Below are 16,965 nucleotides of genomic sequence, written 5' to 3'. Positions count from 1 at the left end.
TGTATTACTACGATGTTATTTTATAAGTCTATCCTTGCATGGTTCAGAAATATAGTAAACTCCTTGTTGTAGTCTTCCGTATAATACTACTATACAGCTGAACCCTCACCCAGTTTAGCTCGTTTTATTTGATATGGTTATAATGTTTGAAATGTTATGCAGGTTAGTTTTATTTTACTCTCCTCTGTTAGTATTAGACAGATTTCTCTTCTCCAATAGTTATTGCTCCTAATGAGTATTGTCGCCCTTAGTTCTCCCTTTTCCTTCCTGACTTTAGCCTGTCAAGTGAAGCAGAACCCCAATCAGGCACCCCCCCCTCCTTCAGTTCTCCACATACACTAATGTTGCCTCCCTCCCTCCACTTAGACTGGCCCATATCAGTTCCTGTAAGGACCCCACACTACAGAAATTCTTCCTGTAATAGTCTCCACAGACATTACACTACAGTAAACAACCTTAACCTTCCCTCTTCTAGTACTGGTTATTCCTGTGGACACTTTGCTGCTCTCCCTTTTCTTCCCTCCTTTTCCCCACTCTACGGTCTGCATCTCTTTTTCTACACCACGACACGTCCTAATTAAAAGCTCATTATCTAAGCAACCCTAACCCCCCACTACTCCCCTTCCCTAAAGCCCTTTTATCCCCCAATACGAGCGGCTTTTGCCCGCTGCATCCCTCTCCCTTCACTCATATAAGTGGGCTCTTCATATTTAAAAAATAGTAACTCTCTCTCTAATTGTAATGCTCTCATAGCTACCCAAACTAGGACCCGGAGACATATAGTCTAGTTTCTACAATGTCAGAATTGTAGTTTTTAACTCACCTACTTCTCACTCACCCTTCTGACTCAATATTTTCTCCGTATCCTTCTCTCCACTCCTTACCCCATTACTCTTCTTGAGACTACCCTATGAGAGCATATATCCCCACTTACTTAAGTAATTGTTGTTATGTACCTTATTAATATAAAACTGAGGAAAATGTTTTTTGAGATGTCATGCAACATTGGAATATCATTTATATTGAAATTTTTGAAACTACCCTAGTAGTTGTTATTTTCTCCCTTTGTCTGTATCATTGAAAATGTTTCATCTGTATGATATTTTTGTATTTTGTGTTTTCCTCAAATAAAAATTTATATAAAAAAAAAAAAAACTATATGTTCTCATTATGAAAAGAGGTTTACTATACCAGAAAATAATGTCACATCCCCAAAGAATATTACACTTAGTTTTTTATATTACTATGCCCAAAAGTGGCTATAGACCAAACTAACTTCCCTCCAATAAAAATGTTTTACAGCAGCAGGTAGGTCCAAGAGTGGTCTATTTAAATCCTAGGAGGGTAATATAACTATAAAAAGAGAGGTTTTCATTATATTTGCCTAATTATCATATATATGTAATTAAGAGCATACTTCTTTCTATGTTCTGAAAAATGTATTTGTGCCTTTGGCGTGGCGAACTCCGTTTGTTTTGTTATTATTCCTCAAACCTCAATAAAAGAAATATAAAAAAAAAAAAAATGTCTTATTGTGTGGTACATTTTTATAAGTTGGAATAATGATATCACTTCTTGATTTAACATTTTTCAGATTTGGAAGTTGGTGCTGGAACACAAGAACACTATTTTTTTACACTTTTATGTACCTTTGAAATACTCGATAATTTATCCTAATTTATAATAGGGACAAAGACAGAAATGTTAATTTCTGTATTATTTCATCAATAATAAAGTCCATAGTTAGAGAATACATCAATGAATTATGATAAAATATATAGGTAAACATCTAAAATATATTAAAAAGGACATTATTTTGTAAGTTGACAAAAATATTATCGAGCCACGAAAGAGAGTTGAAAAGATATGGGGTGGTTTATAAATCCAGTTAATTTTGGGGCAATTTCATCATCAGTAAACTTTTTCTTTGAAGTTAAGGTGAAGTTTTGCAGGATGATGGTCAGAAATAGAAAGAGCTCTATAAGAGCGAGGCCCTCTCCAGGACATCTCCGCTTCCCTGTAGAAATATAATAAAATTGGTTAATAGCAGCTTTGTCATAATCTTGGTAAATGAAATAAAAACAAACATCTACAGAGGATAATTACTAATGAAGAATATTACCTGCAGAAAAAGCCATCATGGCATCATTCTTTTTGAATCCACCATTCTCATCTAAGAAGTGGTTGGGGTTGAATTGGTACGGTGTAGAGAATTGGCTGGGGTCACGGTGAACGGTACACAGCAATGGGAAAACATCAGTGCCCTTAAGAATTAAAAAAAAATAGAAGAACTTTAGCTACTTGATTTCGGTCTGCGGCCTCAGAGCAGGCGGACAAGTTATGGAGCAGCGGTCTTTAGAAACTTCTGTTTCCGACGAGCCTGAAAGCTCACACGGAAACAGGGGCATCAAGCTCCATATGGAGGTTGATAAATCGGCCCCATAGTGTCCGCTGCTGTTTGCCATGAAGGCAGGAGGACAAATTCCCAAGCCAGGAACCTTGTCCGTTCCTCTTTAGTACATAGTGCCTATTGTCTCCATAACTTTACACCACACTTAATATGAGGCCTAGCTATGTGATACAATATTTTACAACAATGCCTATGAGTAATTACATTATATATACATGTAGCCCTCAGTTTACGCTGGGGTTAGGTTCCAGAAGGAACGGTTGTAAATTGAAACCGTTGTAAATTGAAACCCAGTTTATAATGTAAGTCAATGGGAAGTGAGGGAGATAGGTTCCAGGCACCTCTCAAAATTGTCATAAGTAACAACTAATACATTATTTTTAAAGCTTTGAAATGAAGACTTTAAATGCTAAACAGCATTATAAACCTAATAAAATAATCACACAACACAGAATATATAATTAAACTAAGTTAAATGAACATTTTTTTTTGCTAAACAGCATTATAAACCTAATAAAATAATCACACAACACAGACTTCACTTTCATTTTTCTGCAAAGAGTTCTTTCTATGCATTCCAATCTGGACTGATTTATAGACAGGAAGATCTTGTTCCTTTGAAATCTGCTCGATAGCTCAAGTCTGGTTAAACTGATTAATTTCAGCTTGCTTGGCTTTGCTGCAACACAAGCGGACAGCTCCACCTACTGGCTATTTTAATAAATGCACTGCTTCTCAATGCTTTTCAATAGCAGTCACATGACTGGAAAAAAAGTTGTTATTCTGAAACGGTGTAAATTGAACCGTTGTAAAACGAGGGCCACCTGTACTAGTTTCCTCACATCTCTGTTTGTAGGATTACTGGTTATATTACTGTAATATATATGACAAAATTTTGGATATATATATATATCTTCTATATTGAAGAGACATGAAACCCAAAATCTTTATTTAATGATACAAAAATAGCATACAATTTTAAACAACTAGCTGCTGATTGGTGGCTGCACATATATGCCTCTTGTTATTAGCTTACCAATGTGTTCAGCTAACTCGCGGTAGTGCAATAATGCTCCTTCTATAAGGATACCAAGATAATTAAACAAAATTGTTAATAGAAGTAAATTGTAAAGATGTTTAGAATTGTATGCTCTATCTGATTCATGCAATAAAAATATTTGATGCCATGTCCCTTTAAGCAGTAATAGGCATATTTACATGAATGCATATAAGATTACTGGCTATACAACTGAACATTGTATATATAATTACATGTTATATACTTGACCCTGCTGGCTACAGAATATCATTAGCTGCTTTGCCTTTTAACTTCTTGCCTGAAAACCTGTTTATGAACATTCATGCTTTACTGGATTGTGACTATTAGAAATAAGTACAGTGTAACCTCTTGATTCCTAAATGCATGTGTATAAACCTATTTGATTTATCAGACGGTGCTTATTGGACACTGCTATTGTGAAAACTCCTATTGCTTGAATACCTATGTATCATCCTCTTTTGCTCACTGTAGTGTATGCTTAGCAATCTGCAAAAGTTTACCAGTTTGTTTAAGCATTGCAGTACCTCTTGTTCCAGTTTTCCTGTTTTCAACTTACTGTCTGACCATATATTACCGGATTGCTACAGAATTACAGTACTTCTTGTTCCAGTTACATTGTTTGTTATTTACTGTAATGAGCTTATGTCATTTAATTATGACTTCCCCTGCATTAAACTTTAGTGAGTAAGAATCCAGCCTCCAGCCGATGTGTTTTCACAGGGTTTGAGATAATTAGCTTCATACTAGCTTTTTGTAGTTATGACTAACGTCTACATGATTATACATTTGCTATTACTAGATATGTAAATATATTGTTTATAAAAGATTCTGGCCATCTGTATGTAGGTTTACAGGACACTATATAAAACGTATCTATTTGTGTGGGCTTGATGGCTATATAATTGCCCATTACTTCCACGAGAATATTTATGCAGCATTATATGGAATTATGTGTGAGAAACATTTGAACTGGTAGCTCAACAAAATTCTATATCTACTACTTTGATATTATTTTACTTTGGGTATAGTATATCCTCGGAACTGGACATCTTTTGTCACTGAATGCGTGCCATTCAGTGGAGAAATATCAGCAAATCTCTGGACTTCATTGATCACGGCTTCTGTATAAGGCATCTGGCTCCGGTCAGACAGCAGTGGAAGTCTATTTCTTCCAATCACCTGGTCAATTTCCTCATGAAGTTTGGCTGCAATGTACAATATTACAGGTCAACATTTTGCCATAGGATGACTAGGCCTCATATTCAAAGACTTGCCAGCATGGAGAGAAATCTTGCAAACTATTGTTTTTTTTTTCTTTTTAGCATTATAGAGTAACATATGTGCCTCTCTATCACAAACAGAACCCTGTGTAGCAACATAAACAGTTGCCAAGCTAAAATGTGCCTTTCTACTGCAGTACTGGGGAGACATTTTAGATCATTTCAACAGACCAAAAAAGCTTTAGAGAATCAGGCTGTAAATCTGAGTTAAATCATTTCAGGCATAAAGACCAATATGCAATGTTATTTTTTTAAATTGGCATTGCTTAGCAGCTTTGCGACAGTGAGGCATTTGTTAATAGAGCGGTCTTGCTAAGACCTGCGCTGCTTCAGCTCTGGAAGTCATTGCAACGTTTTTCCGCAAAATAATGATTCCAATCCTGGCAAAGCACTTGTGCTTAAATAGGTTAGGATGCCTGATAAACTACAGTGATCTTTTTGGAACATGTGGATAGCTGAACATAAGAATATATACAGTATAAGGAAAAGATCATTTTAAAGGACAGTCAACTCAAAATTGTTATTGTTTAAAAAGATAGATAATCTGTTTATTACCCATTCCTCAGTTTTGCACAGCCAACATGGTTTTATTAAAATACTTTTAACCTCTGTGATTACCTTGTATCTAAGCCTCTACAGACAGCCCCCAGATCACATGACTTTTTATTTATTATCTATTGACTTACATTTTAGCAAGTGCAAAACCCATGAGCGTGAGCACAATGTTATCTAGGCCCACATGAACTAACAGTCTCCTGTTGTGAAAAGCTACTAAAAAAGCATGTGATAAGAGGCTTTCTCTTGTGGCTTATAAACAGGCAGAAATTTAGAGGTTTAAATGTTATAAAGTATATTAATATAACAATGTTGGTTGTGCCAAGCTGGGGAATGGGTAGTAAAAGTGTTTTTTTTAACTTTTTAATCAATAACAAGTTTAGTGTTGACTGTCCCTTTAAAGGAATATTCTGAAACCAAAATAAGCAACCAATCAGAAATGACAACATCACAATGAATTAATTCATTGTTGCTAACGATTGTCTTATATATTCCACGTTTGCAACCGACCCTTGCAAAGCTGTGTATACAAATGGAAGTGCTTAATTGCATTAATGAACATTAAGATGTTTTTTCTTTATGAACATGTTTCATAGATTAGTTTATTAACCTTTTTTTAAATGAAAAAAAATAATAATTAATATTTCTGTCATGTACAGTATATGAAAAGGCAACAGCTAAGCATGTTAAAATTATTTTTTTGCATAATGTATAACAAAAAGGATAAAAGGACAGTCTACTCCAAAATCCTTATTGTTTAACAAGTTAGATAACCCATTTACTACCCATTCCCCAGCTTTTTACAAGCAACATTGTTATACAGGTGGCCCTTGTTTTACAACGGTTCAATTTACACCGTTTCAGAATAACAACCTTTTTTTCCAGTCATGTGACTGCTATTGAGAAGCAGTGCATTTATTAAAATACCCAGTAGGTGGAGCTGTCCGCTTGTGTTGCAGAGCAGTCAAGCAAGCTGAAATTAATCAGTTTAACCAGATTGAGCTATCAAGCAGATTTTAAAGGAACAAGATCTTACTGTCTATAAATCAGTCCAGATTGGAATGCATAGAAAGAACTGTTTGCAGAAAAATGCAAGTCTGTGTTGTGTGATTATTTTATTAGGTTTATAATGCTGTTTAGCAAATGTTTTTGTTCATTTAACTTAGTTTAATTATATATTCTGTGTTGTGTGCTTATTTTATTAGGTTTATAATGCTGTTTAGCATTTAAAGTCTTCATTTCAAAGCTTTAAAAATAATGTATTAGGTGTTACTTATGAAAATTTTGAGAGGGGCCTGGAACCTATCTCCCTCACTTCCCATTGACTTACATTAAAAACTAGGTTTCAATTTACAACGGTTTAGATTTACAACCATTCCTTCTGGAACCTTACCCCAGTGTAAACTGAGGGCTACCTGTATTAATATACCTTATAACCTTTAAAGCTCTAAATAGCTGCCTGATTGAAAGCCCCATGCAGGTTGCCTTTATCTAAGTGCATTTTATTAGCTTTTCACAGCAACACAGAGCTAGTTAATATGTTTCATATACATAACACTGTGCTCACTCCAGTGTAGTTACGAATGACTCAGAACTGATTGGCTAAAATGCAAGACATTATTTAGCACTGAGATAAGGGGGCCGTTTGCAAAGACTTAGCGGCCTATTTACCAAATGTCTGTCCGACATGATCCGATCAGCGGAACATGTCCGACAGACATCGCTGAATGCGGAGAGCAATACGCTCTCCGCATTCGGCATTGCACCAGCAGCTCTTGTGAACTGCTGGTGCAACGCCGCCCCCTGCAGATTTGCGGCCAATCTAGATTGGCCGCTAGCAGGGGGTGTCAATCAACCCGATCGTATTCGATCGGGTTGATTTCCGGCGATGTCTGTCCGCCTCCTCAGAGCAGGCGGACAGGTTATGGAGCAGCGGTCTTTAGAGGCTCGCCAGAAACACGGCCCTTCAAGCTCCATACAGAGCTTGATAAATGGGCCCCTTAGATACAAAGTAATCACAGAGGTTAAAAGTATATTAATATAACTGTGTTGGTTATTCAAAGCTGGGGAATGGGTACTATAGGGATTATCTATCTTTTTTTAACAATAACAATTCTTGAGTAGACTGTCCCTTTAATTAAATTTAAAATTCTGTTTAAATTGAAAGTGAATAAAAGGTTAGCATAATCTACTTCTAGGTTAAATTTAATACATCAGGATTCTATGTATAGCTTACAAGTTTTAAGGCTCTTGAATGCATTTACCGACCTTGTACCTCAGGATATGTCAGTAATATTAGGAGTGCGTGCCTCAGCGTGGTACCAACAGTATCTGTAGCACCAAGAAGGAGATTGTGTACCGATATCAAGAGATTTCTCATGGTGAACTCTGTGTTAGGATTGTGTTTTTCCTGTACAGAACAATAATACATAAGTTATTGGTTTATACCTGTAAAAAGATGTTGCCTTCTCCTAGTGCCCCAGATATGTATTAAAGAGATTAAAGAGTTTATCCAATCAAAGTCTTATATATATATATATACATACTGTAAACTCTTGCACATGCTATAAATCTTATATCATTATTATTCCAGAGGATTGTCACTTTAACTCCCCCTATTGTTCCATGTAAACCCTATTATTCATCCTATTACGCTACATAAACTCTCACTATAATTCCTCATATCACTTAATATAACCCTCCCTATATCTATACGTATAGCTCCATATAAACTCTCCCTGTATCTCCTCCTATTGCTACAAATAATGCTCCATATAACTCTCCCTATAACTACTATTGCTCCATATAACCCGCCCTATAACTCCTTGTATTGCTCCATATAACCCTCCCTATAACTCCTTGTATTGTTCCATATAACCCTCCCTATAACTCCTTCTACTGCTGCACATAACCATCCCTATAACTCCTCTTATTGCTCCATAAAACCCTCCCTATAACTCCTCCTATTGCTCCATATAACCCTCCGTTATAACTATGCCTATTATTCCTCCTATTGCTCTACATAAACTCTTCCTATAATTCCTCCATTTGCATCATATAATCCTCCCTATATCTAATCCCAATTGCTCCCTATAACTTCTTCTATTGCCCCATATACTATAACCTTTTTCAAAACTCCTCTTATTACTCCATATAACCCTCCCTATAAATCCTCCAATTGCTCCATATAACCCTCCCTATAACTCTTTCTATTGCTTCAAATAACCTCTCCCTATGTCTCATCCTATTGCTCCATATAATCCTCAGTATAACTCATCCTACTGCAGCATACAACCCTCCCTATAACTCCTTGTATTGTTCCATTTAACCCTCCCTATAACTCCTTGTATTGTTCCATATAACCCTCCCTATAACTCCTACTGCTGCATATAACTCTCCTTGTATTGTTCCATATAACCCACCTTATAACTGTGCCTAATATTCTTCCTATTGCTCTACATAAACTTTCCCTATAATTCCCCCATTTGCATCATATAACCCTCCCTATATCTAATCCCCATTGCTCCATATAATCTCTCTCTATAACTCCTCTTATTACTCCATATAACCCTCTCTATAACTCCTCCTATTGCTCCAAATAACCTCTCCATATGTCTCATCCTATTGCTCCATATAATCCTCAGTATAACTCATCCTACTGCAGCATACAACCCTCCCTATAACTCCTTGTATTGTTCCATATAACCCTCCCATAACTCCTTCTACTGCTGCATGTAACCCTCCTTATAACTCATCCTATTGCTCCATTTAACCCACCTTATAACTCTGCCTATTATTCCTCCAATTGCTCTACATAAACTCTTCCTATAATTCCCCCATTTGCATCATATAACCCTCCCTATATCTAATCCCCATTGCTCCATATAATCTCTCCCTATAACTTCTATTTCCCCATATAACCTTTTTTTATAACTCCTCTTATTACTCCATATAACCCTCCCTATAACTCCTCCTATTGCTCCAAATAGCCTCTCCCTATAACTTATCCTTTTGGTCTAAATAACCCTCCATATAACACTCTATATAACTCCACCTATTGCTCCAAATAACCTCTCCCTATAACTCATCCTACTGCTGCATACAACCCTCCCTATAACTCCTCTATTGCTTTATATAAACCTCTCTATAGCTCCTCTTATTGCTCCAAATAACCTCTCCCTACTCCATATAACCCTCCCTAAAACTCCTCCTATTGTTCCATATAACTCTTCCAATTATTCCTCCTATTGCTCTACAAAAACTCTCCCTATAATTCCTCCATTTGCATTCTATAACCCTCCCTATATCTAATCCAAATTGCTCCATACAATTTCTCACTACAACTTGTTCTATTGCCCTATGTAACCCTCTTTATAACTCCACTTATTACTCCATGTAACCCTCCTTATAACTCCTCCTTTTGCTTCATATTATCTCTCTCTATAACTACTCCTATTGCACCATATAACCCTTCCTATAATTCATTCTATTGCTTCATATAACACTCTCTATAACTCATCCTATTGCTCCAAATAACACTCCCTATAACTCATCCTATTGCTCCATATAACTCTCCCTATTGCTCCATATGACTCTCCCTATGACTACTACTATTGCTCTATATAACCCTCCCTAAAACTCCTCATATTTTTCCATATAACCCTCCCTATAACTTCTCATATTGCTCCATATAACCCTCCATATAACCCCTCCTATTGTTCCATATAACCCTCCCCATAACTTCTCCTATTGCTCCATATAACCCTCCCTATATCTCCTCCTATTGCTCCATATACCTCTCCCTATAACTACTACTATTGCTCTATATTACCCTCCCTAAAACTCTTCCTATTGCTCCATATAACCATCCCTATTACTCCTTGTATTACTTAATATAACCCTCCCTATAACTCCTCTTATCGCGAAACGTGTAAACCTATCTGACACACTACACCCTTTAATGTTGTTCCATGGACTCTGTGGTTCTTTTAAATCTCTGGAAATAAAGATATTTTTATTTGTATACAGACGGATCGTACATGTTTTTGGTTCATCTCTGCATTATTGCCAGAAGATCTGTCCGTGTTCTGGGATAGCCGACTTGCTCCCATTGGACTCTGCATTGCACGTGATTGCTTAACCACGTGGGTGGTGACGTACCCGGAAGGAATTGAATGTGGGCACATGGTGTGTTAGGCAGTGTACTCCAAATGGACCGCAGAGTTTTGAATATCGCGGATCCATGAGTAGGCTCGGTTGGATCTGGGTTTACTCCTGACACCGGGATACTGACGCCTTAAGGTCCTTGTCTCCATGTGGAAGGTGAGCAATAACTATTTGCAATCTGAGATATCATTTCTCTCTTCCTTTGGAATATATTATAAAAGGGCAAGTCATTTCATCATAATACCCTTAGTGGTTATTGAAAGACATATTTCTCTACATATAGCTTTACAGCAATTTTGTGTGATATTGTTCTCCCTATAACTCCCCCTATTGCTCTATATAACCCTCCCTAATACTCCTCATATTTCCCAATATAACCCTCCCTATAACTCCTCCTATTGCTCCATATAACTCTCCCTATAACACCTCCTATTGCTCCATATAACCCTCCCTATAACCCCTCCTATTGCTCCATATAACCCTCCCTATAACTCCTCCTATTTATCCATATAACCCTCCCTATAACTCCTCCTATTGCTCCATATAACTCTCCCTATAACTCCTCCTATTGCTCCATATAACTCTCCCTATAACCCCTCCTATTGCTCCCTATAGCTCCTCCTATTGCTCAATATAACCCTCCCTATAACTCCTCCTATTGCTCCAAATAACCTCTCCATATGTCTCATCCTATTGCTCCATATAATCTTCAGTATAACTCATCCTACTGCAGCATACAACCCTCCCTATAACTCCTTGTATTGTTCCTTATAACCCTCCCTATAACTCCTTCTACTGCTGCATATAACCCTCCCTATAACTCCTTGTATTTTTCCATATAACCCTCCCTATAACTCCTTCTACTGCTGCACATAACTCTCCCTATAACTCCACCTATTGCTCCAAATAACCCTCCCTATAACTCCTCCTATTGCTCCAAATAACCCTCCCTATAACTCCTCCTATTGCTCCATATAACCCTCCCTATAACTCCTTCCATTGCTCAAAATGACCTCTCCCTATAACTCCTCCTATTGCTCCATATAACCCTCCCTATAACTCCTCCTATTGCTCCATATAACCCTCCCTATAACTCCTCCTATTGCTCAATATAACCCTCCCTATAACTCCTCCTATTGCTCCATATAAACCTCCCTATAACTCCTCCTATTGCTCAATATAACCCTCCCTATAACTACTCTATTGCTCCATATAACCCTCCTTATAACTCATCCTATTGCTCCATATAACCCACCTTATAACTCTGCCTATTATTCCTCCTATTGCTCTACATAAAGTCTCCCTATAATTCCTCCATTTGCATCATATAACCCTCCATATATCTAATCCCCATTGCTCCATATAATCTCTCCCTATAACTTCTTCTATTGCCCCATATACTATAACCTTTTTTAATCTCCTCTTATTACTCCATATAACCAGCTGTATAACTCCTCCTATTGCTCCATATAACCCTCCCTATAAATCATCCAATTGCTCCATATAACCCTCCCTTTAACTCCACCTATTGCTTCAAATAACCTCTCCCTATGTCACATCCTTTTGCTCCATATGATCCTCAGTATAACTCATCCTACTGCAGCATAAAACCCTCCCTATAACTCCTAGTATTGTTCCATTTAACCCTCCCTATAACTCCTTGTATTGTTCCTTATAACCCTCCCTATAACTCCTTCTACTGCTGCATATAACTTTCCTTATATTGTTCCATATAAACCACCTTATAACTATGCCTAATATTCCTCCTATTGCTCTACATAAACTCTCCCTATAATTCCTCCATTTGCATAATATAACCCTCCCTATATCGAATCCCCATTGCTCCATATAATCTCTCCCTATAACTTCTTCTATTTCCCCATATAACCTTTTTATTACTCCTCTTATTACTCCATATAACCCTCCCTATAACTCCTCCTATTGCTCCAAATAGCCTCTCCCTATAACTTATCATTTTGGTCTAAATAACCCTCCATATAACACTCTATATAACTCCACCTATTGCTCCAAATAACCTCTCCCTATAACTCATCCTACTGCTGCATACAACCCTCCCTATAACTCCTCTATTGCTTTATATAACACTCTCTATAGATCCTCTTATTGCTCCAAATAACCTCTCCCTATAGCTCCTATGGCTCCATATAACCCTCCCTAAAACTCCTCCTATTGTTCCATATTCCTCCTATTGCTCTACAATATCTCTCCCTATTAGTCCTCCATTTGCATCCAATAACCCTCTCTATATCTAATCCCATTTGCTCCATACAATTTCTCACTACAACTTCTTCTATTGCCCTATATAACCCTCTTTATAACTCCACTTATTACTCCATTTAACACTCCTTATAACTCCTCCTTTTGCTTCATATAATCTCTCTCTATAACTACTCCTATTGTCCCATATAACCCTCCCTATAACTCCTTCTAATGATTCATATAACACTCCCTATAACTCATCTTATTGCTCCATTTAACCCTCACTATAGCTTCTCCTATTGCTTCATATAAACTTCCTTATATCACCTCCTATTGCTCCATATAACCCTCCCTATAACTCCTCCTATTGATCCATACAACCCTCCATATAACTCCTCCTATGGCTTTATATAATCCTCCCTATAACTTCTCCTATTGCTCCATGTAACCCTCCCTATAGTGTCTTCTATTGCTCCATATAACCCTCCCTATAACTCCAAATAACACTCCCTATAACTCTTCATATTGCTCCATATAACTCTCCCTATAACTCCCCTATTGCTCCATATAACTCTCCCTATAACTACTACTATTGTTCTATATAACCCTCCCTAAAACTACTCATATTTCTCCATATAACCCTCCCTATAACTCCTCATAATGCTCCATATAACCCTCTCTATAACCCCTCCTATTGCTCCACATTACCCTCCCTATAACTACTCCTATTGCTCCATATAACTCTCCCTATAACTCCTCCTATTGCTCCATATAACTCTCCCTATAAATACTTCTATTGCTCCATATAACTCTCCCTATAACTCCTCCTATTGCTCCATATAACTATCCCTATAACTACTACTATTGCTCTATATAACCCTCCCTAAAACTCTTCCTATTGCTCCATATAACCATCACTATTACTCCTTGTATTGCTTAATATAACCTTCCGTATAACTCCTCTTATTGCAAAATGCGTAAGCCTATCTGACACACTACACCCTTTAACATTGTTCCATGGACTCTGTGGTTCTTATAAACCTGTGGAAATAAAGATATATACATATTTTTTTATTTAATATTTTTTTTAATGAGGTTGTAACTAGATAAAACATACAAAGTTTGTCCAGTTGAAATTCTATCCACAATACTGCTGATAAGAACTACAAATCTATGTCCTGTGTGTGTAAACAAAGAAAATGGAACCAACAAATAATATATAAGGCAAAGAGAAGCATCGTGAACCATAGCTGACATATTGGGTACAAGAAGATTAGGACATACATGAATGGAACCTCGTTTTTTTATATTAGCAGATGTTCCCCACATTACTCAGGGGACGCTTTTGGACCCAACTAATCTAATGGTTTAAGTGCAAGGGAAGTTAGCCTTTGCTGTGGCTACTTTTGGACCTTAGAATGGGACTAAAAAAATTAGAGACTGATAAAATAGCATATGATATAGGTATATTAAAGAGTGGCTGTTAGGCCTGTATATGATATATAATCGTTGAAATCAAAGAAAAAACCCTATTAAGATAATAGGGAAAAGTATGCTCTTTCTACACATAAAGTATATATTTTTCCACTTTAAAATTTAACTTTTACTAGTTATGGTTAAAAAGGCAGCAGAAATTAAAGTTGTATCTAGCGTGCCAGAAAAATAGTAGCTAAAAACACAACTCTAACTGTGACTTGTATAAAGTACTTCAATGTTGCTGATTTTAGGTTGTCTGTCACATATGAAGAGGAGGGGAGAAAGTCAATGATATTAGGTAAATATAACAGCCTCTATTTAGGAACTGTGTCCTGTATTGCCCTATATTAGGGTAGATAAGCCACTTTTTTTTTATACTACATATGCTATATATCCCTTCTAGGGATGGGCGAATGTGTAAATTTTCTAATTTCGAATGTAGAACGAATGTTATTACCGAAATTCGAATTCTAAATCCGAATGTCGATAAGAACGAATATTCTTAAAAATTCGAAAATCGAATGTTATTTACAGTTTTCGAATATCACTTTCGAATTCGAATGTTTATAATTATATCGAATGTCCACATTCGAAATTTCGAATTTAACATTGTATTTAACAAATACTATTCAGAAGTTCAATAGTTCATGTGGTAGGGCGGGAATCTAGTAAATTGATACATAATAGATACAAATATATCATTTTGAATGTTTCCATATAGAATATTGCATAATTCGAATATTACATTTAAAGAACGCATTAGAAATACTATTACAAACATATAAATTCGAATTTTTCGAATTCGAATATAAATTTGAATTTTTCTAATTAGAATATTGCATAATTCGAATATTACATTTAAAGAAAAAGCATTAGAAATACTATTACAATCTAAATTCGAATTTTTCGAATTCGAATATTGCATAATTCGAATATTACATTTAAAGAAAAAGCATTAGAAATACTATTACAATCTAAATTCGAATTTTTCGAATTTGAATATTGCATAATTTGAATATTACATTTAAAGAAAAAGCATTAGAAATACTATTACAATCTAAATTCGAATTTTTCGAAAAGACTATTTTCGAATGTAATCGTAAAATTCAAAACCGAAAAAATCGAAATTCGATTAGAACGAACAAATGTCTTAAAATTTGTGCCTTTTTTCGAATGTTGCGAAACATTCGCCCATCCCTAATCCCTTCCCCATCCTTCCCACAATATGCCCCAAATGTTACAATAAATGTTACAACAACAAATAAAAATATCAATTAGTAGATAGTCTGAAATTAACAGAGTGCAGTTAAAATAAACACGAAGCCCCTTTCACTTATACGCTTCCTCAGAGGGCTCCGGCGCTCCGTTTGACTCAAGCTATTATGCGGTTACTAAACCCTCCTACCGTGCTTCAGATTGGTCCATTGCGTGGAGCAGGAATGTAAGCTATTGGTACATTGAGCTGTCAATACAGATCAGTTAGTAGAATAAAATAAAAAAAAACACTGTGTGCGCCGTATGGAATACAGAGTTGGAGGTTTGTGCACACTTTGACAAATTGTGTTACATAAGATTTTTATTTGTAGGGAAATGTATAGATTTTCTGTGTTCTTTCTCGAAAGCTAATAACTAAAAGTAATGACTGCATATAAGTACGTTATAATTGGAGGCATAAATATTATTAATCCATGTCAGGGTTCATGCAAGAAAATATATTGCTTTTTATGTGATAAGGTAAAAGTAAATCAAGCTGAAAGTACAGTACTGCATTGTGTCTATACAGTTGCTAATAAATAGCTTGAAAAATATTGCTTCTTATGTGATAAGGGGAAAGTAGATCATGTTGACCATGCTGTTGGTGCATTGAGCTGTCAATACAGATCAGTTAATTGAATGAAAATAAATTAACTCTGTGTGCGCCGTGTGAGATACAGAGTTGGAGGTTTGTGCACACATCGTTACGGAGTTCATGCAAAAGAGTATTGCTTTTTTATGTAATAAGGTAATACTAGATCATGCTGGGAGTGCAGCAGTGCCTTATGTCTATATAGTTGCTAATAAATAGCTTAAGAAATATTGCTTTTTATGTAATAAAATAAAAGTAGATCATGTTGATCATGCTGTCAATATAGATCAGTTAATTGAATGAAAACAAAATTAACTCTGTGTGCGCCGTATAGGGCATAGAGTTGGAGGTTTGTGCACAGAACGACAAATTGTGTTACATAGGATTTTAATTTAATTGGAATTTGTAGGGAAATGTGTAGATTTTCTGTGTTCTTTCTCGACAGTTAATAACTAAAAGTAATGACTGCGTATATAAACACCAAAAAAAGAATGGGGAATAATACTGTAGGAGAAGCAGTCCCAATGATTAAATTACACGCACTTACACTGCTTGTCAATAATCATCACAAAACAAGACAGTGTTGTTTGTAAAGTGCATAGCAGGTACAGTGAACATATATTCCCAGAGGATTCCCCAACCTCTGTGGATATATACTAAAGTGAGTAATCGGTAAATCTGTGTAGTGTTCTTGTGCACAAAATTTAAGCAAAACACTCCCGGAAACACCGGTCTCCAAAACACATACCTCCTGGTTCCTTAAGGCTGGTTCAGCCTTCCCTTCGGGCTATGCCTCCCGTTGTATCGGGACAAAGAGTCCTGTCCGGATCACCGGCTGTGTTGGAGTCCGCCTCCAATGGCGGGTATGCCGACCGCACTCGTTCCTGTATGGGTCCTGGATGGTAGGTGTGGTTATCGGTCAAAACCTGATTCGCACCCGGTATCTGTGCAA

At 36.4% G+C, this 16,965-nt stretch overlaps 1 protein-coding gene across 2 annotated transcripts in view; it reads right to left on the bottom strand.

The window, feature by feature from the left end:
• Nucleotides 1-1,698: 1,698 nt before the first annotated feature.
• LOC128666886 (cytochrome P450 2G1) overlaps nucleotides 1,699-16,965 on the bottom strand; it is a 50,659-nt gene continuing 35,392 nt past the window's right edge. For both annotated transcript variants that reach the window (XM_053721693.1, XM_053721694.1), the window contains exons 6-9: nucleotides 7,574-7,715; nucleotides 4,488-4,675; nucleotides 2,123-2,264; nucleotides 1,699-2,017 (exon numbers count right to left, since the gene is read on the bottom strand). In XM_053721693.1, the coding sequence (XP_053577668.1) occupies nucleotides 1,836-2,017; nucleotides 2,123-2,264; nucleotides 4,488-4,675; nucleotides 7,574-7,715 (654 nt within the window). In that variant the 3' untranslated portion in view covers nucleotides 1,699-1,835. The remainder of the gene's footprint in view (nucleotides 2,018-2,122; nucleotides 2,265-4,487; nucleotides 4,676-7,573; nucleotides 7,716-16,965) is intronic.

This window comes from Bombina bombina, chromosome 7 (assembly GCF_027579735.1).
Source record: "Bombina bombina isolate aBomBom1 chromosome 7, aBomBom1.pri, whole genome shotgun sequence".
Taxonomy (NCBI): domain Eukaryota; kingdom Metazoa; phylum Chordata; class Amphibia; order Anura; family Bombinatoridae; genus Bombina; species Bombina bombina.
Note: the sequence above shows the minus strand (reverse complement) of the source record. Positions and strands in the feature narration are given on the sequence as shown.